This window comes from Pseudorca crassidens, chromosome 2, assembly GCF_039906515.1.
Source record: "Pseudorca crassidens isolate mPseCra1 chromosome 2, mPseCra1.hap1, whole genome shotgun sequence".
Classification (NCBI taxonomy): Eukaryota; Metazoa; Chordata; class Mammalia; order Artiodactyla; family Delphinidae; genus Pseudorca; species Pseudorca crassidens.
This window is the reverse complement of record NC_090297.1, coordinates 54,558,288-54,583,532: the sequence shown is the minus strand read 5'-3', so window position 1 is coordinate 54,583,532 and position 25,245 is coordinate 54,558,288. Positions and strand designations below refer to the sequence as shown.

The window sequence follows — 25,245 nt, the reverse complement described above, 5'->3', positions numbered from 1 at the left end:
ATATTTGCAGAAACGGAGAACAGAGCCTTTTAAGCAAAGACTAGAGTATAGGTTCCTAAGCCAGCAGTGTTTCATTTTTTTTGTTTGATTTTACCAAACCCATTGTAACTAAATGTTAGCTTAATTTTAAAATAGTACATGTAAGTAGACTTTTTGCTTTGATTGCTCAGAATCAACATTACCATGCTTGAGATTACTGCCAGTGCTGGTCTCCTATGAATCTTCATATCAAAGAAAAAGCAAAATGGAATGAGGGCAGGGCAAAATGGAATGAAATCTGGAAACACAGTGTTTTGACCCAAGCAGAGGACAACATTGCCTTTGCCCTAGCAACTCTGGAGAAGCGCTTAAAAAAGACAAGAAAGAAGATCTAAGTACTTACGAGGACCCTGGACTTGCAGTGGGAGGGGGGCCTGAAGAAATGAAAGAAAAACAAAAGAAACAGTCAGTCTGGGTTATTGGAGGGTGAACATCAGGACAGTCAAACCATTACGGACCAAAGTTCTCAGCCACCCCGAGGTGATATTTATTTTTCTGGAATTTATTATTTTGCTCCAGCTCCCCCAACCACCTCTATGAAAAAACATACCAGTGAGACTGTGTCTATATCCCACAGTTCAGAGCCTGAAAAATGCTAAGACAAGGGCTAAAAAATGAGTCAGAGTAGGCATCCTCTCGAGATGCAGCGAGTTTCAGTGGGAGGCTGAATGAGCATGAGGACGTTCATTGCAACAGCAGGCAGGGGTCTGTGATGGCAGCTGGACAGAAAAGGAGCCTGTGTGCTGGAAATCTTCCCAACTTCTCTGGACAAGGAACATTCTTGTTGAGAATTCACTGATGCGGTGACTTAGAATTGGGGCTGAGGTCAGCCCTATCTGGACCCTGCTGCTCTGCAGTTTACTGGCTGGGTGACCGTGAACATAGTACTTAAATGCTGGGCCTTGGTTTACTTATTTCTAAAATGGGTACAAGAGGACCAGCTTCTGTGTTGCTGGGCACACCCAGGACCTCCTCACCCCCGCGGAGGCTGAGGGCCAAAGGCCATCCCCAGTAGGAAGCCGCTTACCGAACTTGACAAACAAGACTCCAGTGGTAGAAACCACCTTCTTGCCGTTCGTCGCCACGCACTGGAAGTAGCCCGTGTCTGTGGTGTCGAGGTTTCTAATCCGTAGCCGAGAGCCATAGTTGGTTGCCCGAAAGGAGATCCTCCTGGGCTCCTGGACCACAGGTGCATCATTTTTGAACCAGCGGATAGTGGGAGGTGGATTCCCAGAGACTTTGCAGTGCAGTTCTGCCGTCTGCCCCAGGGACGTGGTGATGTTATTCATCGGTTCATCGAGGGCCAGGTAAGACTCTGTGCACAGGGAGAAGCAGGCAGGTGAGAGGGGCAGACTGCTGGAGAGTACCTCCAAGCAACCCAAACTCACTCTGTGTGCCCCAGACCACAGAGAGACTGAACAGGAGCGGCATGGTGGAGACAGACGAGGGATGGTTGAAATCATCCCTTTACCGAGACCCTGTGACTACTAAACAATCACCCATAGAGTCTGCTGCTTGGAAGGAAATTTGTTACTAACCATGGTATAAAACCCAAAGTTTTCAAATGACAATGTGGTACCCATGGATAAATTTCTCGGCCAAGACAAGATGAGCTTTTGTGTTTCGGAGTATAAAAAAAAAATGCATGCTTCTTGTTACAAACTCAAACAATACAGTGAAAAAGAAAAAGAAGTAAAATTTACATCATCCCGAAATGACATCCCTCTTAACATTCTGGCAAAGATCCTACCAGTTTGTTCACTTTTGATAAGAGAGAAAGTATGAAAAACTGGAAAGGTAGGAGTAATATATTTATATCCACATGGCCCAAGACTGGGAAGGGTGCTGAAAATCTTCCTGTCAGTGATGATATAATAAGGGTTATGAAGGCCAGGCTGCTGGCAGACAAAGTGGTGAGAGGCAATGAAATTATTTCCATAATGTTACTCATGTCAACCGCAACACATTACAATATATTATTCTATGCATTCAATTTTTAACTGAGATATAATTTATATTCTATGAAATGTATCAGTCTTAATTGCACAGTCCCACGAGCCTTGACAAATGCATGTACCCATGTAACCGATGCCCCTATCAAGATATAGAACAACAGAACATCATCAGTATCCCAGAAAGTACCCCCAAGATCCTTAGTAGTGAATCCCTGCTCCACCCCCTCTACCTGGCAAAACTGTGAGAGGATTAAAATTAAATCAGATGAAAAGCAAAAAAAAAAAAAAAAATTAAAATTAAATCAGGCAAGGCATGGGAAGCATTTAAACTAGTATATGGCGAAAAGTAAGCACTCATATATATTAATCAGTGTTCTATTATTTTTATAATAATAACAACTTCTGTGCAATGCCTTTTACTCTGTCTCCTGTTATCCTCTAATAACCCCGTGAGGTAGGAAAGGCACAGGAAGTATCATGATGCCCAGCTGCAGGGGAGATGTCTCAGAGATTAGCTGACTTGCCCTGTGGTCACACAGTAAGATGTACATTGTGCCCAAAGCTTCTAGCACTAACGACTTTGTGTCCTCAGGCTCAGCCTAGCACCTAAACAAAGTTCAACTGAGCCAAGCTGGTTAGTACAGTAGTAAGAACAGATAGACTCTAAGTCCTGCCATATGCCAGGGGCTTTACTTTAGTATTTACCTGCCCTATAACCCCACAAGGGAGGAGGAATTGTCATCGCTGCTCAACAATGAGGAGACCTAGGATCAGAGAGGTTAAGTGACTTGCCCAAGGCCACACAGCTGAGCCAAGGGCTGGTTCAGCTCTCTCTGGCTCAAAAACCTAGCTCTTTCCACCCCATCCGATTGCTTTGGTAGCCTGAGTCACACTGAGGAGGGGAGACAGAATTCAAACTTCTTCCTTAAAGAAGAGCTGGGGTTTACACATATCCACACACCCACAGGGCTGTGATCTTCCCCTAACTCCAGCCAGGATTGTCTGGTTCATGGGTCTAACCTTTAGCTATGTGTTCTGGCTGGTGTTATGGTTTCCCTCCAGAAGCCAGGTACCTCACTGACCTGATATCCTCTGATAGGCCCTTCTCCTTGAGGCTACCTCCCGTTTCCTGTCCTTTCTGTAGCATGGGTCCAGCTTTGAGTTGGAGGTGAAACAGGAGGGAAGGGGGCAGGGCACAGCCTTTAAAAGAATGACATAGCCATAGGACATGACAAAAACTGGTTAGAAACAACTAGGTCCAAGATGGCAGAAGATTCGACTTCCAGTGGACCTAGAGCCTCATTATACGCTCGTTGTAATATATTACCATCTAAATGACACACCCACCAGTGCCATGACAGTTCTGAGGCTAACCGTAAAAGGCCAAAAAATGGGCGGTGGCCCAATTCCTGGAAATCCCTGCCCCTTCTCCGAAAATAGTTGGAATAATCCTCCCGCTCATTAGCATATAAAATTACCCAGCCCATAAAAACTAACCACCCCATGTATCGGGTCCTCTCACCTTCTGAGATGGCCCACACTCTGTCTGTGAAGTCTGTTTCTCTCTAAATAAATCCACTTCTCACCTATCACTTTGTCTCTCACTGAAGTCTTTCTGCGACAAGACATCAAGAACCTGAGCTTCATTAAGTCCTGGGACCAGGTGTGTGATCTCAATTAAAAGACTGTGTTTCAAGTCCTAACCTGGGTTTGGCAGGGTTCGAGTCCTGGTGTGTGGGTTCGAGTCCCAATCTGAGTTGCACGGTTTCAGAGAGGTCTCCACAGTGGCAAGAGGTGCCGTCACTCAGGTACTCCCACAGCCTGGCTCCCTCTCCCAGATTTCTACCTCCTTTAAATATCAAAGCCAGCCAACATCAACCACACTCCCCAGAGGCCAGGATGACAGTGTCTACCTGTGCATCTCAGGGGTTGACATGACTGTTGAGTTTTCGTCAAGAAAACAAAAGTCAATTCTACTTTATTTCTTTGGTTCTTCCCCCATAGGAAGTTGCTACTGAAATCCCAGCAAGCTTTTTGGCCAAGCCCTCATAGCGTAAAATATAAAAGGATGAGCTGGAACTTTAAACTGTTTCTTTTGCCTCCAAACCCCAGTTACTTTGCATGATACTACAATCACAGACACACAGTTCTTCAAATTTTTTCTTCTAGGAACATAAATTAGCCCAGAGACAGAGAGCTCTATAACTGGGTGGAGTATTTCAAGTATTCTCTGAAGGTGTACTCAAATTTCTTGAAAACAAATTAGTACGGGTTGATCCACCAGATGAAATCAACCCTCACAAACTCTGAAGCTAGAATGTCTGAATTCGCATCCTGGTTCTGCTACTTATCGGCTGTGTGACCTTGGGCAAGTTATTCAACCTCTCTGTGTCTCAAATTTTGTTACCTGTGAAATTAGTACGATAATTATATCTCCCTCATAGGGCTACTGTGAGGATTATATTAATTAATACATGGAAAGTACTTTGAATAGGGTCTGGCACGGAGCAAACAGCATGTGAAAGTTTCTGCTATTATATTAGCTATTTTTTTCTTTTCTTTTTCCTCACAAATAACTTATGCCTAAAAATGGGGAATGATTATCCATCGAACTGATTGGTTTCCTGGCCATGTCCAGTCCTGACTTTACAGAACAGATCCGAGGGATGAGGCCACCTGCCCAAGATCACATAACTAACACACTGCAGGACAGAGTGGTTAATTTGTCCGTGAAGTTCTATATCATATCTACTTAAAACAAAAACAAGGGGGCTTCCCTGGTGGTGCAGTGGTTGCGAGTCCGTCTGCCGATGCAGGGGACATGGCTTCATGCCCCGGTCCGGGAAGATCCCACATGCTGCAGAGCGGCTAGGCCCGTGAGCCATGGCCACTGAGCCTGCGCATCCGGAGCCTGTGCTCTGCAACGGGAGAGGCCACAACAGTGAGAGGCCCGCATACCGCAAAAAAAAAAAAAAAAAAAAACAAGGGTTACAGGGCATCTTGAAATCAGTGTAATAGCTGGCTCAGGCAGTATGTTTCCAGGGAGAACAAAGGAAATGTAAACAAATCTTTGTGTCTACTGAACAAAGGAGCCTTGCCATAAACACAGGGAATTTGGTTCTAACTTTTTAGTGATAAAGAATAATGTTCAATTTATTTGCCATCTGTAGCTGCTCACTTAATAAGTAAAACAAGCAAATGATCTGGTCCTCAGTTTGGCAAAGACTGGAAGCATCAGAAACACATTTGGCCTAAACAACACGAAAGCATTTTGTGACTGGAATAAAATAAAATAAAAACGCATGTCTGAATCATTGCTATCAGCCTTGCTGTTAACAAGCCTCTGGCCGTGATCCATTCTCTTCCCAGAACTATCTGGATCCTCCTGGAGCAGCCTCATGGGCCAAACTAGGGGACCCACTCTCTGTTCTACACCCAGCACTGGCGTGACCATTGCAGGTTATGGACTAGTCATTTCTTTCAGAGAACACCTGGGCATCCCAGCGAAGCAGCCCAGGGCAGAGGAAATCTGTAAACTGGACCTGATACCAGTTTGCCACCACCTAGATGCAACTGGGCTTTGGAGTCATGATCTATTAGATGGGCCTGTGCGGTCTGCACCTCCTGAAATAGTGTAAATTTCCATATGGGCCTCAGCTACAGAAGCACTGGATGGCAGTGTGGACTAAGAATGCCGCCTGCCATATCAGTAAACAAGATGTGGCGGCCATTGAGCCGTCAGCCACTACAGCTGAATTCCTCTACCACCCCCCCAACCCCAATGGTACATCCTGAAAGGATTCAGGATGGAGAAAAAAAAGAGATTACTGGCCCTAGATAGTTAAGCTGCATAGCAAAGGAATAATTTCATTAAGTCCAGGCTCTTGCATCTTCCCCTATAGAAAAGCACTAAATTCATTCATTAACTTGAGATATCTGGTTTTTCTTTAATTAGCAGTAATCTTTTGATGTTCTGACTATCTGGTTTTGTTGTTGTTGTTCATTTGGTTTTGGGGGGCTTTTTTTTTTTTTGGGGGGGGGAAAGTTCCTATATGTCCTGGCTCCTCCCATACCTCTGAAACTGTCCCTGAGAGCTACCTAAGAGGCTGTATCCCGGGCTTAAGTCTTCAGTAAGTCTGCCAAATAAAACAATTGTCAGCTTTTAGGTTGTGCAGTTTTTTCAGTCGACAGCAGACAGCAGGTACTGACTGAGTCTGAATGCCAGAAAAAGCATTTTGGCCTGTACGTTTAAGCCTGGCTATTCATACTGTTAAAAAAGGCCCAGGGCTTCCCTGGTGGTGCAGTGGTTGAGAGTCCACCTGCTGATGCAGGGGACGTGGGTTCATGCCCCGGTCTGGGAAGATCCCACATGCCGCGGAGCGGCTGGGCCCGTGAGCCATGGCCGCTGAGCCTGCGCATCCGCAGCCTGTGCTCTGCAACGGGAGAGGCCACAGCGGTGAGAGGCCCACGTACTGCAAGAAAAAAAAAAAAAAAAAAGGCCCAAAGTGGAGTCACTTGTGCTAAGTCCACATCACCAAACCGGGACTTAATACCTAACTTAATTACACTTTCAACCTCTCCCAGGAATGGACTCTTAAACCAATCAATCTGGAATTACCTAGTCAGCACTAGTGAGGTGATCTGCCTGATAGACCCCTGCTGTGCCCTAAAAGTGACCTTGCCACAAACAATCTACTCTTTGCTAGGAACAACCCTGTTCTGCCCCTTTCTGCCTATACAAGTCTTTCATTTTGTACAGCTCTTCAGAACTCCTTTCTATCTGCTAGATGGGATGCTGCCTGATTCATGAATTGTTGAATAAAACCAATAAGATTTAAAAAATTTGTTCACTTGAATTTTGTTTCTTAACAATATTTTTTTCAGTGGCTTTATTCAATACCTCTGACAATGTGTGCTTGAGCTGTGGAAGCTTTCTCATCCTTCTTTCCCTGCTTTTGTGGACCACAAATGTTGAGATGGCAGACTGGTGAGTGGGAGGTGGGATATAATCTGGCTGGAGAGAGAAAAAATTCCAATTCTGCTGACTCCACCTCTAGCTCTGTGTCTCTGAATGAACTATGTCTCCCAGTGGGGGTACTAGTAATAATGATGATGGTGACAATGACAATGATGATGATACAATATAATGATGATAATAGTTAACATTTAAAGGGTACTTATTACCACGGCAGGTGTTGTTACAAACCATTATTATTGTCCTCATTTTATACATGAGATATCTAAGGCACAGGGATGGTAAAAAAGCCATCCAAGATCACATAGTAAGTAGAAGTGAGACAAAACAATTATTGATTCAGATTTAGATTGATTTAGATTTCAGTCTAAATCCCAGCAAATTATTTTGTGAATATCGACAAACTGATTCTAAAGTTTATATGAGAGGCAAAAGAGCCAGAATAGCCAACATAATACTGAAGGAGAAGAACAAAGCTGGAGGACTGACACTACCCAACTTCAAGACTTGCTATAAAGCTACAGTAACCAAGACAGTGTGATACTGGTGAAAGAATAGACAAATAGACCAATGAAAGAGAACAGACAGCCCAGAAATAGAGTCCAGTGGACTACCTATATATAATCAACTGATCTTTGACAAAGAAGCAAAGTCACCACAAAGGAGCAAAGACAGTCTTCTCAACAAATAGTGCTGAAACAACTGTACATCCACATGCAAAAATGAAGCTAGACACAGCCCTTACACCCTTCACAAAAATTAACTCAAAATGGATCACGGACCTAAACATAAGATGCAAAATTACAAAATTCCTGGAAGATAACATAGGAGAAAACCCAGATGATCTTGAGTATGGAAATGACTTTTTAGATATGACAACAAAGACATGATCTATGAAATAAATAAATGATAAACTGGACTTTATTAAAATTTAACATGTCTGTTCTGCAAAAGACAATATCAACAGAATGAGAAGACAAGCCACAGACTGGGAGAAAACATTTGCAAAAGACACATCTGGTAAAGTACCAAAATATACAAAGAACTCTTAAAACTCAACCATAAGAAAGCAACCCCAATAAAAAATGGGCCAATACTTTAACAGATACCTCACCAAAGAAGAAAAATGTCAAAGAGACATATGAAAAGATGTTCCACATCATATGTCATCAGGGAAACGCAAATTAAAACAATGAGTTACACTAAACACCCATTAGAATGATCAAAATCCAGAACATTGACATTACCAAATGCTGATGAAGACATGGAGCAACAGGAACTCTCTCTCATTGCTGGTGGGAATGCAAAATGTTACAGCTACTTTGGAATATAGTTTGGCAGTTTCTTACAAAAATAAAAATACTCTTACCATATGATCCAGCAATCTCACTCCTTGGTATTTACCCAAAGTAGTTGAAAACATGTCCACACAAAACCCTACACATGGATGTTTGTAGCTTTATTCACAATTGCCAAAAGCTGGAAGCAAACAAGCTGTCCTTCAGTAGGTAAATGGATAAACTGTAGTACATCTAGACTATGGAATATTATTCAGTGTTAAAAGGAAATGAGCTATCAAGCCATGAAAACACATAAAGGAAGCATAAATACATATTACTAAGTGAAAGAAGCCAATCTTAAAAGGCTACATATGGCATGATTGCAATTATAGGACATTCTGGAAAAGGTAAAACTTTAGACAGTAGAATTATCAATGGTTACCAGAGACTGGGGTGGGGGGAATGAATGGGCAGAGCACAGAGGATTTTTAGGGCAGTGAAAATACTCTCTCTGATTCTATAATGGTGGATACATGTCATTATACATTTGTATAAATCCATGGAACGTACAACACAAGAGTGAGCTATAATGTAAACTATGAACTTTGGGTGATTATGATGTGTCAATGTAATTTCACCAGTTTTAACAGATGTACGACTCTGGTGGGGAATGTTGATAACGGGAGAGATTATGCATGTAAAGGGGCAGGGTGTATACAAAAAAATCTCTGTATCTTCCCTTCAATTTTGCTGTGAACCTAAAACTTCTCTAAAAGAAAATCTTTAGGGCTTCCCTGGTGGCGCAGTGGTTAAGAATCCATCTGCCAACGCAGGGGACACGGTTTCAAGCCCTGGTCCGGGAAGATCCCACCTGCCGCGGAGCAACTAAGCCCGTGCGCCACAACTACTGAGCCTGCGCTCTAGATCCCGTGTGCCACAGCTACGGAGTCCACATGCCACAACTACTGAAGCCCACACGCCTAGAGCCCGTGCTCCGCAACAAGAGAAGCCACCGCAATGAGAAGCCCGTGCACCGCAACGAAGAGTAGCCCCCGCTCAATGCAGCTAAAAGAAAGCCCGCGTGCAGTAATGAAAACCTAATGCAGCCAAAAATAAATTTTAATTACTTAATTAATTAATTTGAAAAACACTAATTCTTTAAAAAAAATCTTTAAAAAATTATTTTGGCTCCAGAGTCCTTGTTCCAGGACAGAAGTTCTCAAACCCCTTGGATTCAGAACCCCCTATACACTCTTTAAAATATTGAGGACCCCTAAGAGAAAATTTTAAAATATTTGTTTGCTAATTTATTTGAAAATAATCTCATTACTTAACAAATATTGTCATGAAAAATAACTATATTCCCCCCTGCACCTCCTGATACACATGCAAATAGTGAGAAGAGTGGCACTGTTTTCTATTGTCATTGATCTATCATTTGGCTTAAGACCAGACAGCTGGACTCTCCTCTTTCTGCATTCAATCTTTTGAGATATGTTGTTTTGGTTGAAGTATACGAAGAAAATCTGGCTTCATACAGTTGGAAAACAGAGGGGTATTTTTATAGCCTTCTCAGATAATTTAGGATAGTATTCTTTGATACTAAACCAAAATTTGACAAATGGTAGTTTCTTTTTTTTTTGACATTTTTAAATTGAAGTATAGTTGATTTACAATGTTTCAGGTGTACAGCAAAGTGATTCAGTTATATATATATATATTCTTTTTCAGTTTTTTCCATTATAGGTTATTACAAAATATTGAATATAGTATGCTGTGTTATACAGTAAGTCCTTGTTGTTTATTTTATATACAGTAGTGTGTATATGTTAATCCCAAACTCCTAATTTATCCCTCCCCCCCTTCCCTTTTGGTAACCATAAGTTTGTTTTCTATGTTTGTGAGTCTATTTCTGTTTTGTAAATAAGTTCATTTGTACCATTTTTTTAGATTCCACATAAAAGTGACATCATATGATATTTACCTTTCTCTGTTTGGTTTACTTCACTTAGTATGATAATCTCTAGGTTCATCCATGTTGTTGCAGATGGCATTATTTCTTTCTTTTTTAATGGCTGAGTAATATTCCATTGTACGTATATTCCACATCTTTATCCATCATCTGTCAGTGTATATTTAGGTTGCTTCCATGTCTTGGTTATTGTAAACAGTGCTGCTATGAACATTGAGGTGCATGTATCTTTTCCAGATATAGGCCCAGGAGTGGGATTGCTGGATCATATGGTAACTCTATTTTTTGTTTTTTAAGGAACTTCCACACTGTTTTCCATAGCGGTTGCACCAACCAATACATTCCCATCAACAGTGCAGGAGGGTTCCCTTTTCTCCACACCCTCTCCAGCAGACAAATGGTAGTTTCTTAAAGAATAGTTGTGATGTGAAATCTGAGACCATACTAGTGAATTTTTCATAATCTGTTATATTAAAATGGATTGATGTATCTTGCACGTTGAACAGATCTTTTATCCATGTATGATTTTTTAACACCATGCCCTGTTCATTTAGAAAACATTGGTTCAGAGTTACATAGATCTTCCAGATATGAACACATTTAATCATGTAATATAGAAAAATCACATTCATTAGTATCACCATCTATCTCATTAGTAAAGATTGGGAAACTGTCAAGCTCTTGGTGGTGGCTAAAAGTTTTCCAAATTTTAAATTTTTGCTGGAAAGCTCAAATTTTATTATTGGCAACTAATACTATCTCCTGTTTCCTTCAAGTGTCAGGCTCGTTTTGTTTATTTTAGAAAATAATTAACCATAGTTTGATTGTCAATCATTCTTTCAAGTAATAAAATGCTTTTCTTTGTGACAACCATAGTGTTTCACCAGTCAGCACGACTGCTTATGTATACTTCCCATTTTGCCATACAAAATATTAAAAAAGACATGTACCTCATGGGTCAAGATTTAGTTAATAATTTTTGCTGCTTCATCAAAGATATTCTTAAGTGCAATTGGCTTTTCTTTTTTTAAATTGAAGTATAGTTGATGTACAACATTATATAAGTTTCAGGTGTACAATACAGTGATTCACAATTTTGGCTTTTTTTTCTAAACTATAAGTGTGTGGTGGTGGAGAATACAGTAATTTCTAGTACAGTTTAGTACAGTTTGTTACCACTGTTTTGACTCATGCTTAGGCCCCAGAATTTTTACCATTGCTTTTACACAATCAGGATGGGTAAACTGAAGTTCAGAGAACTTAAAGACCTATCCTAGACCTGTCCCAACTAATCAAAGCTAAATCCAGGATTTGGACTCCAAGCTCAATGCTCTTTCCTTCACACTCCACAGCTGCCCTCTGCCACCCCTATGGGTATTGGACCAGTGTGAGGTTCTCAGAACAAAATGATTTAGCTCAAGTCCTGAATACCATAAGCTAGGCTTGCATGGTCTGTTTTCTATTTCTGAATAAGCAACTTGGGATTTGGGGGCAATCTTAAGTGATTTTTGTAGGTCTGGGCAAAAGTTTGGGACTCTGAATAAAAAAAAAGATATTTATGCTTTTTAAAATGTATGAAAAGAAAATGCCAGGATTCTTTCAGTACCACCATTTCCTCCATTACCCACAGAAAGTGATGATCATAGCTAACATTTTTCTGAGCATTTACAAGGTTCCAGGCACCATTTTAAGCACCTTGTACACATTAACTTATTTAATCTTGAAAACAATCCTGAGGTAGACACTATTCTTACCCTTTTTTCAGAGATAAGGAAATGAGACACAGAGAGGTTAAGTAATTGCCCAAAGTCATGCAGTTAGAAAGTGGCAGAGCCAGGACCCAAACCCAGACCTTTGGACACAAGAGACCGTAATATTAGCCAATGCACTGTTTCCCAGTAAACCCACACTTTAGTCTTTCATTGTTTCCTATTACCCCTGACCAGGACTATGGAATAGTCTTGCCCTTTTTAATGAGTCCATCCAGCAGGAGACAATACCCACTGGTACGGAGAACAACTCATCACTACCAGTTTCTTATGTTGTAAGTGGAAGCCATCATGGAGAGGGAGCTTTTTAAATACACCACAGGCATTGTTCATCCTGACGCTTAATCAACTTAAGAAGTGAACTGCGAGAAAAAAGAAGTTAGTTTATGAGCTCTCTGGGAATTGAGACTCTATTTCCTCCTTTTCGTAGTCCCCCCAGCACTCCACGTGTTAGATGGTGAACTTCGTAGGCATTTAATAAATGCTGGTTGATTAAGTAAATGGAAGGCTCAAGTGTGTTTCAGGCAAATGAGCTTTGGAGACACCCCATTTATTACCCATTTGACAAGACGTCACATTCACAAATCCCTCCCAACATTTATTACTTAATTTTCAAAGTACCCTCCCCTTCCCCCCCACTCCCCGGGAGGGAGGCGGGGCCAAGAGTTATATTGCCATTCTGACAGGTGAGAGAAACCCAGATATAAAAAGTTTAACAGTCCTTTGCCATGGCAACCCAGCCAGTCAGCCAGGGAGCCAGTCACAATTAGGCTCAGGGCCTGCATCTCAGTATCAAAGAGGCACATGCCAAATGCTAGTCCCCTTCAGGACCGATCCTATTCAGAAGAGGGAGGGGGTTCCCGACATGAAATAAAATGCTTAGCTAAACATAAAGGAAGGCTGCCAAACATGGTTAGGTCATCGCATTTGACTTTGAGAGAACATTCTGTTCATGCTATCAACCTGCATTCACTTTCAGCACACTTCACCATAAATATTTCTGACTCACTATCTCAGGAAATATTTTTTATCTTAATAAACTCAATGCAAAACATAATCTAAATCGGCTTGCACATTCTTGACTCACAGCCACAAGCTGCATTTAATAAAAATCAGTGGAAATAGCAGGGGACTTCTGAATAACCGCAGTTCGTTATCTGACAGGAGGCTGCTGGGAAGTTCCGAACACACGGAGAGCAGGAGGTCGGTAAGCTGAAGGTATGGAGAGAGCCAGAGACCACCGGATGACCCCACTTGGTGGATCTTAATTTCCACTGATGAGCTTCACTCGAGGCGCTATTCGGGACAATGAAATGCGGCATGGTAATTAAGAACATGGCTCTGGAGTTGGACTGCTTGGCCCCACATCTGAGTACCACCTCTCACTTGCTGTTTTTTTTAACCTCCCCTAGCCTCAGTTTCCTCAACTGTAAAATGGGGCTAATAACTCTCTAGTTACCCTAAAGTGTTGCTGAGGTTAAATGAGATCATCCTTCTCTGAAACATCAAAAACATTCACTACAGGGAGCTAGAGCCAGAGATTCTCAACCCTCATGGAACATCGCTATCACCTAAGGAATAATAATAAAAAAAACTCCACTGACACCTGGGTCTGACCCCTAGAAGTTCACATTTAATTGATCCTGGGTGGAGTTCAGGTATTAGCATTTTCTTAGATGCTCCCCAAATGATTCTCCTCAGCAGGCAATGTCAATGTAGAACACTTGGCTAGAGCAATTATAGCTACCACTTTCTGACCACTGATTCTTACCTGGCTTCCTGCTAAGCCCTGTTTTTACTGCTCAAAACCTCCAGGAAGATTCTCTACTACATTCCTCATTGTCCAGAAGAAGAAACCAGCGCTGAGACATTAAGCACGTTGCCTAAGGTCACATGACTGATCAAGAGTGAAACCACATCTCCAACCAAGACTTTTGCCTTGAACTGGCCAGTCTTCAAGCCTACGTCTTCAGTCAGGGAAAGAGATGGCTCGATGAAGATAAACATTTTCTGGCTGAACAAAGCTGCTGTAGACCAGGGGGCATGATGGTTAAAAGTCAAAAAAAAAAAAAAAAAAAAAAAACCCCAGCAAAGCCAACACTCACATTTTCTTAAAAGTTCAAGTACTAAAGCATCAAGCTGAGCTCAGCCTTGTGACCTCTATGTAACACGGGCAGGTTTAAAGAGTGTCCATAGCTACAGTGAACCAGGTACCTTTGAAAAGCAAAAGCAGTAGGTGGGGGCATTATCTCAGAATAAAGAAGAGGACTCTAAGGGGAATAAATTAAGCTTATGACAAACAAACAAACAAAAAGCATGTCCATAGCACCGAAGACAACAAATGGTCAACGAAGCAGCTCCTTCTGGGGGAGGAAACTCACATACATCAGAAATGGTTCTGCAAATGTGCACTTAGAGCAAACCTGTAAATCTGGACTAACGAAAAAGGAGCCACCTTTACAGGTTCTTCCTTAGGAAGCACAGAAACTACACCTACTATTTAGAGACTTGTTTTAAAGAATAGGTCATTTTTACAAGTAGGTCAATTGTACGTAAATAGACCCTTAAAAGCTCAGGGAAACTACATTTTCCTCTTAAGTAGTTAAGATTTACAAAGAATGAGAGTGGCTGGCCTCCAGGCTTTACATTACTTTGTGTCCCAGCTATAATTAATAAAGGTAGGAGGAGAGGGGAATAAACATGTGCTGAACACTGATTCTATCAGGCACTTTACATATATTACTGTATTTTATCCTTTCCAAAACCCTGTCATGTCTGTAGGTTTTTCTAGCCTCGCCTAAAGAAGACACCAAGGCTTATAGAGGTTTTAGCATAACTAGGTCAGGGCTGGGATTGGACCCCGTTCTCCCCAACATCCTCCTTCTGTTCCCACTCCCAACTTGTCCCATCTCAATTTACTGTTTTATACCCTAGTATCAGTAAGAACTTCTTCCACCATCAACTCACCTGAATCCATCTGGATGATACCTCCTTGTCATGCAAAGATGCTGTGATCATTACCTTCCCTCATTTTTACTCCTGGAGCAGGTTATCTGATGGGATCGTTGGCAACTGCCAACGAAGGTACTCTAGCGACTTTTTTTTTTTGGTTATAAACTTTTGTGGACTTTGGTGGTTCATCTGAGTATCCATTCTTCTTGACCGTGATGTTTGAACCATTTTTATTATTTGGGGGTATCACTTTATTACTTCATGTTGATCCTGTGTGCATATTTCATTTAAATTTGGAAATAATACGAATACTTAGAAATGATGAGCAGAAACACACTTAACCATAAGAACAATGACTTGATTTTGATATGATTACCCTCTTCTAACTGAAATTCACAAGGATACAAGGTTTCTGGCTTGAGAACTGGTCCCTGCATCTTAGAGAAATAGTCCCAGTCTTGTTTCTGACTCCCTAGGTCTTCATCCATTTCAACTGTAACATGGTCATTTTTTTTTAACTAACCCGCCTCTCCTGTCCTTCCTCCCCCGCCACCCATTTTCAGCTGAATGCTACAATGGTAAGTAATTCACAGGCCTAAGAATTCTTCAGGTACAGGATAGATCTACATCCCAAGGCATCCCTAGCAGCTTCTCCCAGCCCTCCAAAACCAAACCAAATAATACCAGCAAAACCACCAGCTATTACCTCATTTCACTATAACTTAGTAAGGCTCTAACTTAAAAACAACAAAAAGAAAAACTTTTGACTCTTGGGCTCGGGCCCGTTGCAAAGGCAACAGATGCACTTTCAGCCCTGCTAGGGAGCCCTGTGTGAGGAAGAACCAAGCCACATTCAGGGCCTTCCGAGACCGAGTCACTGTATGTCCACTGTCGTGCTGTGAAGAGCAGCTTGGCCAGTCAGAACAAATTCTCAAGCATTCAATGGCTCTAAGTAGAGCCTGAGTGGTTTTCCAAAAAATAGGTTGCCATTCTGGCCAAGGAGTTTCTCTTCCTATGGGGACCACACAGCTATACCCTCTCAGTTTCCTAAAGTCACATCTTAACTGAACAGGACCCGAGTCCCTTTGTGTGCCAGTCAGCCTTCCAACTCCATTCCACGAAGGCCAATATCCCAGTCTCAGGTTTCCCCAGAAAATAAACTTCGGGGAACATGAAAGGGCACACAAACCACTCTTTCCTCCCCTCTCCATTCACTGTCCAGGATTTATGTTTCAAATTTTGAAAGCATCTGCTGACCTAACCACATCTCAGATCTCCTGTTAGTAGGGCAGTGCATCAGAGAAGTTCTTGTCACCCGAATGTCCTCTGTTCTGAATGGAGTGGTTTTGCCCTCAAATTTGGAACCAAATTCCTCAAACATTAGAGATTATTGGCTCTCTGGCTTTTTCCAGAAACCAGAAAAGTACTAAGCCATCTGGAATGAAAACTGAAGTGGGTAATATTTTCTTAGTAGCAAGTGGCAACAATCAAACACACAAGACTGAACACTGGGGATCAGATCAGGCTTTTTTCATTGTTATAAGCACCTTAAATCAAGCACAGGTTTGCTCTGGAGAGATGTAGAAAATGTTTGATGACTAAATGAACCAATGGATTTAAGCGCCTATGCTCAAATATGTCTCCGCCCGGCTATAGAATCAAACAGTGAAAGTAACAATCATGATCCAGTGTGATCCGAGTACATTTAGCGTGACAGAGGACCACAAGAGAGGGAAACTTAACCTGCTTTCTGGGACAGAGGTGTCAGAGAAGAGTTTCCAAAGGAGGTGATGCTTAGTAATAGGTAAGATTTTTTAAAAGGAAGAGATATGGTCCCTGTCCTTCAGGAGCCCCTAAGATCCTGAAGGAAGGAAGAGGGATCTAATTTGAAAGTACAAGTCAGAGTGAGCGTAAAAGCTAAGTGTGTGGGGCTTCCCTGGTGGCGCAGTGGTTGGGAGTCCGCCTGCCGGTGCAGGGGACGCGGGTTCGTTCCCCGGTCTGGGAGGATCCCGCGTGCCGCGGAGCGGCTGGGCCCGTGAGCCATGGCCGCTGAGCCTGCGCGTCCGGAGCCTGTGCTCCGCAGCGGGAGAGCCCACAGCAGTCGGGGGCCCGCGTACCGCAAAAAAAAAAAAAAAAAAAAAAAGCTAAGTGTGTGGTCAAGACAGTGGCGTTGAAGGCGTTCGGGAGAAGGGAGATGAGTTTAAAATGGGCTGGCTGTGGGAACTGTGTGACTGTGGCAGAGGGGCACGATGGTCCCCTGTGTTTTGTCAGGCAGAATGGGCAAGAGCCAGAGCACAGTGGATGGGGAGAGAAACCCCAGATTTCCTGTCCTCTTGCTGGGAATCTGCAAGCATTTGGGGGAGGGAAGGAGTCCAGAGAAGGGGAAAACAGAAGAAAAATAAGCAAATACTTATGAAACACCTGTGTAGGTACTAGGGAGGTACCCGTCCCACCTCTCCTGGACTTCACAGAGTATTGATGGCAAAGAGACTGATAAAAATAAGTGGAACAAGGGAAGATGCCAGAAAAAATGCTGTGATCTGCTCCGGAGGGAGGCGAGCACATCCAGCTGTAGAAATCACAATGAAAGGATTACCCCAAAAGATGAGTATTTAGCTCCCCCTTCTATTTCTTTGCTTTTAAAAAATAATGCTTCAGTGTACACCTTTATGTTTAAATCTTTTCCCCCTTTGTACGATTTCCATAAGTTACACTTCTATAAATGTACACTCTTTCTTGGCAGGGCCCAAATGTGAGCCTTTTGTCTATTCTTCCAGAGTGCCTAACATATTTCCCAGCACATAAAAATGTCATGACAAAATGACACCCTGACCCTCCCTGCCGACTTAGACTAACTCCTAGGCCACCAGTCCATGATTAGCAAACCTTGTGAGTGACTGTGGCTAGGAGTGGGAAAATAGTTGGAAAGGATGTAGCTGTCAGTGGGGTCAGAAACTAGCAGTTGCCAGAAAACCATGGCTCCAGACTCAAATGCAAGCTCCTTGAGGCCAGGGATAAAGCATCCTTTCACATCTCCAACATGTGAAGAAGTAGAAAGCAGAGATGCAGAAACGTCTGCAAATCCACTGACACTCCTCTCATCAAAAGGTAGAGTCTGTGTCTCCATTCCTTGTCCCTGGTGGGGCCTCTGTGACACGTGTGAGTGACTTCTGAGGCCAGGTTAGAAAAGGCTACTTAGTTTCTGCTAGTCTCTCTTGGGGTAGTTCCTCTGGGAGCCTTCAGCTGCCATTTAAGAAGTCCAGTTACTCTGAGGCCACCATGTGGAGAGTCCGTGGAGAGAGAGAAAGAGCCCCTTGGAGCCCCAGCTGTTCCAACCACCAGCTGTTTAAATCCTCTCAGTCCAGACACCAGATATGAGAATGACAAAGCCTTCAAGGTAACCCCAGCCCCAGGTACCATCTGACTGTGACCACTAGAGAGACCCTGAACAAGAACCAGCTACGGAGCCCAGTCAACTCCCAGAACCATGAGAGATATTAAAAATAAGTGATGGCTGTGGAAGGCATCAATTTTAGATCGTTTTTTTACCCAGCAATAGATAACTGATACACAGTCCCCACTTGAGATTCTAAGGAGTGAAATAAATTCTCCAGGATAGCAGATGTCTGTTGTAGACATGCCTTGTGACAGTCTGTGCTAGGAAGTGAAGGTAATGATTCATACACAGCTCCTGCTTTCAAGGGGCTTCCAAGGGAGACAGGAGATGAACACAGATTATTACAGATATTTAAAAAGAGAGGCAGAGAATACATGGCAGGAGTATACTCTGAGAGAGTCCTGGATGAATTTGCTCTGATGATAGGCTAGCAAAGGTAGCCAGGTGCCCTTCAGATGGGAAACCCCATGGAATGAAGTGAAAATAAGTGTATAGAATTTTGATCCTACCCCACAGTCAGTTCGTTGAACACAGAAAGCATGATCCCATGACCTGCCATATAGTAGGAGCTTGTGCATTACGTATTTGTTGGATGGATAGACGGATGGCACCAGGGGACCAGCCTAGAAAGAGCACTGGCCTATCTGAGAAATGGAGGTCCAGGCTCCAGTCTTGGCTGTGTGATCCGGGGTAAATCACTTCACATCTATAGTCTTCAGTTTCCCCATCTGTCTAATGAGAGGATAGGACTGAGAGATCTCTGAGATTCATTTCCAATTCAAACCTTCAAGGTCATGAAAGAGAAAGTATGAACATTCACCTAGTTGTTCACTTGGCCATCTCTGTAATCAAACAAACACATGCTTGAGAGAGTCAAACCATCTTTGTTAAGACTCTGCATGTAGCAGAAGCTAGCTCAAGCTAGTTTAAGAGGGTGAGGAGGGACTGGTGAGGTGGACAGGGAATTTAACATAGGATGCAAGGGTTTTTTGTGGAATTATGACAAGGAGTCCAGAGGAACAGGAACCAGGACTGGAAAGCTGCTGGGAACCAGGTGAACACTCTCCCTCCCACCACCAGTCTCTGGTTTTCTCTATGAACCTGCTTAAATCTCCTCTCTTTTGCAAACTGGCTTTCTTGGCTTCTCTACACACAGAGCAGAAGGTCATTTCACGGCCCCCAAGTTAATCTCATGGCCCTACTACCAGCAACTCACAAACACTGATTGGTTGTCTCTGAATCCCAATTCCAAACTCTCTGGAAAGAGACTCTGTTGGCCTAACCTGGGTCAAGTGTCTTCTCCCTGATCCAATCAACTCTCCCCAGAGAGGTGGGTTACATAATATAAACATGGCTGCCAAAGGCCCATCACAGTGGGTCCAGGGGGCAGTTTTCACACAATGGGGGAGTTATTGTAAAGCAGGCAGCCTCCTTCAGAGGTGTCTATTACAAAGTCCAAAAAAATGAAAGAACCATTGTATAGATTATCAATAAGGATGAAAATTCTCTAACTTAAGCTCCCTCATCATATGCACTGAAATCCTTTCCAAAGCCACTTCAGAAACTCTGACGAATTTCATGAATAAACAGTTACTTTTCACCCTCACCTAGGCCCTGCATAATTATCATTATTTTCTAGCGCCTTTAGGATGATCCTGTGAACATTATGGCAATGCCAGCTCATGAGACCGTCAGACTCGGGGTTGCCAGGGCCTCCTTTCTCACCATTTTATCAAAAGATGTGATTTGAACAACATAAACAAATATCTCCTCTGAACTTCCACGCCAATTACTGCAAGCTACTGAGGATCTGAGTTATCACTTTAGGGGTGGAGTCAAGATGGCGGACTAGGAGGACACGGAATTCGCACCTTCGCACAACTAGTGCACCTACCAGGCACCAGTGGGGTACCACGGACACCTAAGGGGATGGGAGGAACCCCCAGTGACTGGTAGGACATGGGGTGTGGGGGGAGTGAGGGGGGAGGAGAAGTGGAGGCAGGAAAGGACCGGCGCCCCTGAGGGGCGGCTGGGGGAGGGGAAGGGATCCTGCGCCCCGAGGGGGAAAGGGGGGGCCACTGGGAGGGCAGAGGATCAAAAGGGAGTGTGGCCAGGTTTCCCGTGCCCACTTGGGCCCCCAGGAGCCTGCTGACATCCTGGACCTGATCCTCTGCCCACTGAGGCCCCTCTAGCTGCGTGGGGCCTCAGGGAGTGGGAGGGTGGGACGGGGGAGCAAAAGTAAAGGCCGGACTTATGGGACTAGCACCCCTGAGGGGCGGTTGGGGGAGGGGAGGAGTTCCTACACCCAGCAGGACCCACCCACGGTTAAGGGTCCAGTGGCAAGGGGGGGAGACCCCCGGGGGGGGTGCGGAGGAACAGAAGGGAACGCAGCCAGCACTTTCCCTGCCCACTTGGGCACCAGGGAGCCTGTTGGGCTCCCGGGCCTAAGCCTCTGCCCTCAGAGCCTCCCTCCTGCTGTGCAGAGCTCAATCCCCGCCCCTATACCCCAACCCAGGGCCCTACCTCCACACTCGGAGACCCCCTCTGAGACCCCCTGCAACCGCGATGGGCCTAAACCCCACCCACACACCCTCACCCAGGGCCCTACCTCCAAACTCCTGGAACTCCACACCCTCAGAGGCCCCCCTCTGGACGTACTGCCTCTCCCCTTGCAGGTCCTAAGCCCAGGCTATGCCCCACACTTGAACCTCACCCTGCCTAGATCCCACCCCCAAGGACTCTTCCGGTTGCCTGGGTCCTGTGCCTAGGCCCCGCCCCATGCTTAAACGTCACCCCTAGACCCCGCCCCACACTAAACCCCGCCTCTGCCTAAGTCTCACGCCCCCCAAGCTCTGCCCCCCATAGCCAAGGCCTTTTCTGGCCTTTTTTTTCTTTTTCTTTTTTTTCTTCTTCTTTTAGGTTGGGGCTCTGTTTTACCTTGTTGATTCATTTATATATTTTTTTCTAATAAATCTTTTATTTTTCTAATTTCATTTTATTCTTTATACTTTGTTATTGTTCTGCTCCTTTTGACTTGTTCCCCCCCCCCCACACTTTTTTTTCTTTTTTCTGTTGTGGTTTTGTTTTACCTTGTTGCAGTTGTTTCAATTATATTTTTATTTTTCCTAATATATTTTTTATCTTTCTAATTTTACTTTATTTTATTTTTTATTCTTTGTTATTGTACTGATCCTTTTTTTCTTGTTTTTACCACACTGCACAGCTTGCAAGATCTTGATTCCCAGGCTGGAGGTCAGGACTAAGCTCCTGTAGTGGGAGCGCCGAGTCCAAACTGCTGGACTAACAGAGAACCTCAGACCCCCGGTGAGGCCCCCTGGAGGTCCTCATCTCAGCACCAAGACCCAGATCAACCCAACCACATGCAAATTCCAGTGGTCTCAGTCCAAACAACCAGTAAGACAGGAATACAAATACCGCCCCAACCATCAAAAAAAAAAAAAAGAAACGACAAAAAAATATGTTACAGATGAATGAGCAAGGTAAAAACCTATAAGACCAAATAAATGAAGATGAAATAGGCAACCTACCTGAAAAAGAATTCAGAGTAATGATAGTAAAGATGAACCAAAATCTTGGAAATAGAATGGAGAAAATACAAAAAACATTTAACAAGGACCTAGAAGAACTAAAGAGCAAACAAACAATGATGAACAACACAATAAATGAAATTAAAAATTCTCTAGAAGGAATCAATATCAGAATAACTGAGGCAGAAGAATGGATAAGTGACCTGGAAGATAAAATAGTGGAAATAACTACCACAGAGCAGAATAAAGAAAAAAGAATGAAAAGAATTGAGGACAGGACAGTCTCAGAGACCTCTGGAACAACATTAAATGCACCAACATTCAACTTATAGGGGCCCCAGAAGAAGAAGAGAAAAAGTTCTGAGAAAATATTTGAAGAGATTATAGTTGAAAGCTTCCCTAACATGGGAAAGGAAATAGCCACTCAAGTCCAGGAAGCACAGAGAGTCCCATACAGGATAAACCCTAGGACACACATTAATCAAACCCTAAACTCCAAGACACACATTAATCAAACTATCAAAAATTAAATTCAAAGAAAAAATATTAAAAGCAGCAAGGGAAAAGCAAAATATAACAAGCAAGGGAATCCCCATAAGGTTATCAGCTGATTTCTCAGCAGAAACTCTACAGGTCAGAGGGAGTGGCAGGATATATTTAAAGTGATGAAAGGGAAAAACCTACAACCAAGATTACTCTACCCAGCAAGGATCTCATTCAGATTCCCAGAGAAATCAAAAGCTTTACAGACAAGCAAAAGCTAAGAGAATTCAGCACCACCAAACCAGCTTTACAACAAATGCTAAAGGAACTTCTCTAAGCAGGAAACACAAGAGAAGAAAAAGACCCACAAAAACAAACCCAAATCAATTAAGAAAATGGTAATAGGAATATACATATTGATAATCACCTTGAATGTAAATGGATTAAATGCTCCAACCAAAAGACACAGACTGGCTGAATGGATACAAAAACAAGACCCATATATATGCCATCTACAAGAAACCCACTTCAGACCTAGGGACACATACAGACTGAAAGTGAGGGGATGGAAAAAGATATTCCATGCAAATGGAAATCACAAAAATGCTGGAGTAGCAGTACTCGTATCAGATAAAATACACTTTAAAATAAAGAATGTTACAAGAGATAAGGAAGGACACTACATAATGATCAAGGGATCAGTCAAAGAAGAAAACATAGCAATTATAAATATTTATGCACCCAACATAGGAGCACCTCAATACATAGGCAAATGCTAACAGCCATGAAAGGAGAAATCGACAGTAATACAATAATAGTGGGGGACTGTAACACCCCACTTATACCAATAGACAGATCATCTAGACAGAAAATAAATAAGGAAACACAAGCTTTAAAGGACACAACAGACCAGATAGACTTAATTGATATTTTTAGGACATTCCACCCGAAAGTGAAGAATACACTTTATTCTCAAGTGCACATGGAACATTCTCCAGAATAGATAACATCTTGTGTCACAAATCAAGCCTTGGAAAATTTAAGAAAATTGAAATCGTATCAAGCATCTTTTCCGACCACAATGCTATGAGATTAGAAATCAGTTACAGGAAAAAACCCACAAAAAACACAAATACATGGAGGCTAAACAGTGTGCTGCTAAATAACCAAGAAATCAAAGAAGAAATTTAAAAATACCTAGAGTATCACTTTAGAAACCACTCTATTTGTGGATGGCCCAGCAAGAGAATTAAGTCAAACCATTAGAGTCTACGGAAAGGTAGGTGCCTGAAGATTAATGCTATTGCAAAAAGGAAAAGCAGTTATTTTTGACAATCACTTTCAGGTCTGGTTCTTATTAGCCCCATTTTTGCCTTTAAAAGGTTTTCGTCTCTTTTTCCTTTCTTTTTTTTTTCCTTACTGAAAATATCAGGAAATTTAGAACAGAAACTTACAATAAAACATGTCTCCTGGCCCTCTGATCTATCGATCTTTTATATAAACAAAAATATTTAGAGAAGCCTGGAAGAAGGCATTTCTTGGTAGTTACCTGATATTAGTCACTATATTTTGGTCATAACCTCACAATTGCTTTGGGTGAAATGTAGAGTGGAGAGAACAGGAGAAGGCAGAGAATGAGTGTCTATGAGCGTATGTATGCGTGCGCGCGCATACGCGCGCACGTGTGTGTGTGTGTGTTTGTGTGAAAGAGAGAAAAAGAGAACTCGATAACACATTTTAGCTATAAATGCTTTAAAATCTTACAGATGCCAACAGGACGCCCTCTTGCATAGTTTTTCTCCAATCCTTCCATTTTGCAAGCTACATTATTCACAAATGAGACATTCAAGAGACACCAATTCTGAAATCAAAACGTACACACCACCAGTGGAAAAGCAAACAAAAGCAGCTAATGTACTGTGGCTAAAAAAATTTTCAAACAAAGTGGCAGTAATTTACTGCCCTTGCTCTTAGCTGGACCCCATGAATATAATCAGAACCTCCAGGACTGATGGGAAAGTGTGATTTACAGTAAGTCTCAGGATAATAATGGAAAATGAAAAGGCAAATTGTGCATGAACATGAAAGCTGTATTTCTTACACTTTCAGGAACGGAATCAAATTTCCAGCCAGAATTTCAGGGTTAAACTTAGAAGTCCCTCAAGAAGCAAATGATGAGCCAGCCAGCATCCCCACTCAGACATTGCCCCAGCATGCCTGAGTGACATAATTAATATTTGGAGATGACAGTGATTGGAAAGATGCACACCACACCATGGGTTTGAGTGGCAGTAAAGAGGTAGGCAGACCTGGGTTTGAGTCCTGCCTGTGTCAATTGCTATCAGGTGCCCTCAGGCAAATTATTTAACACCTCCAGGCTCTAGTAATACCTGCTGCCTCAGATTGCTCTGTGGATTAAATGATATAAAGTATATAAAGCACTTGGGAGGGTGTTCAGCACAAGTTAGTCTCAATAAATTCTGTTATAAATTATAAATAATACACTTTGTTCCATGCATTTGTATAGTTAAAGCACTTAGAATAGTACCTGGTACATAGTAAAATCTATGTAAGTGTCAATATTATTAGTATACAGTAAAACTTCAGTTAATCAGAATGTTTAGACAATGGGGTGACGAAGTTAATTTATTCTCATCTTAAAACCCTCCTCCAAACCTCTTCAGTGTTCCAAGTTGTTGAAAATCCTTTTAAAATATATTAAGCTACTTTCCAGGGTTAGTGAGTATAATAGGTAAAGTATCAATTTAAAACTTTTTACACTGGACCTTGCATGACTCCAGGAACACACATCAGAAGCCCTGGATTCTAATACCAACTCTTATGTCTGTCAGCTGTGTAACTTTGGGCCTCAGTT

The 25,245-nt window shown here is 42.6% G+C and overlaps 1 protein-coding gene across 3 annotated transcripts in view; it reads right to left on the bottom strand.

Moving 5' to 3' along the window:
- Window positions 1-25,245, bottom strand: part of ROR1 (receptor tyrosine kinase like orphan receptor 1) — a 410,068-nt gene that overhangs the window by 124,870 nt on the left and 259,953 nt on the right. For all 3 annotated transcript variants that reach the window (XM_067726407.1, XM_067726409.1, XM_067726408.1), the window contains exons 3-4: window positions 1,067-1,354; window positions 383-413 (exon numbers count right to left, since the gene is read on the bottom strand). In XM_067726407.1, the coding sequence (XP_067582508.1) occupies window positions 383-413; window positions 1,067-1,354 (319 nt within the window). The remainder of the gene's footprint in view (window positions 1-382; window positions 414-1,066; window positions 1,355-25,245) is intronic.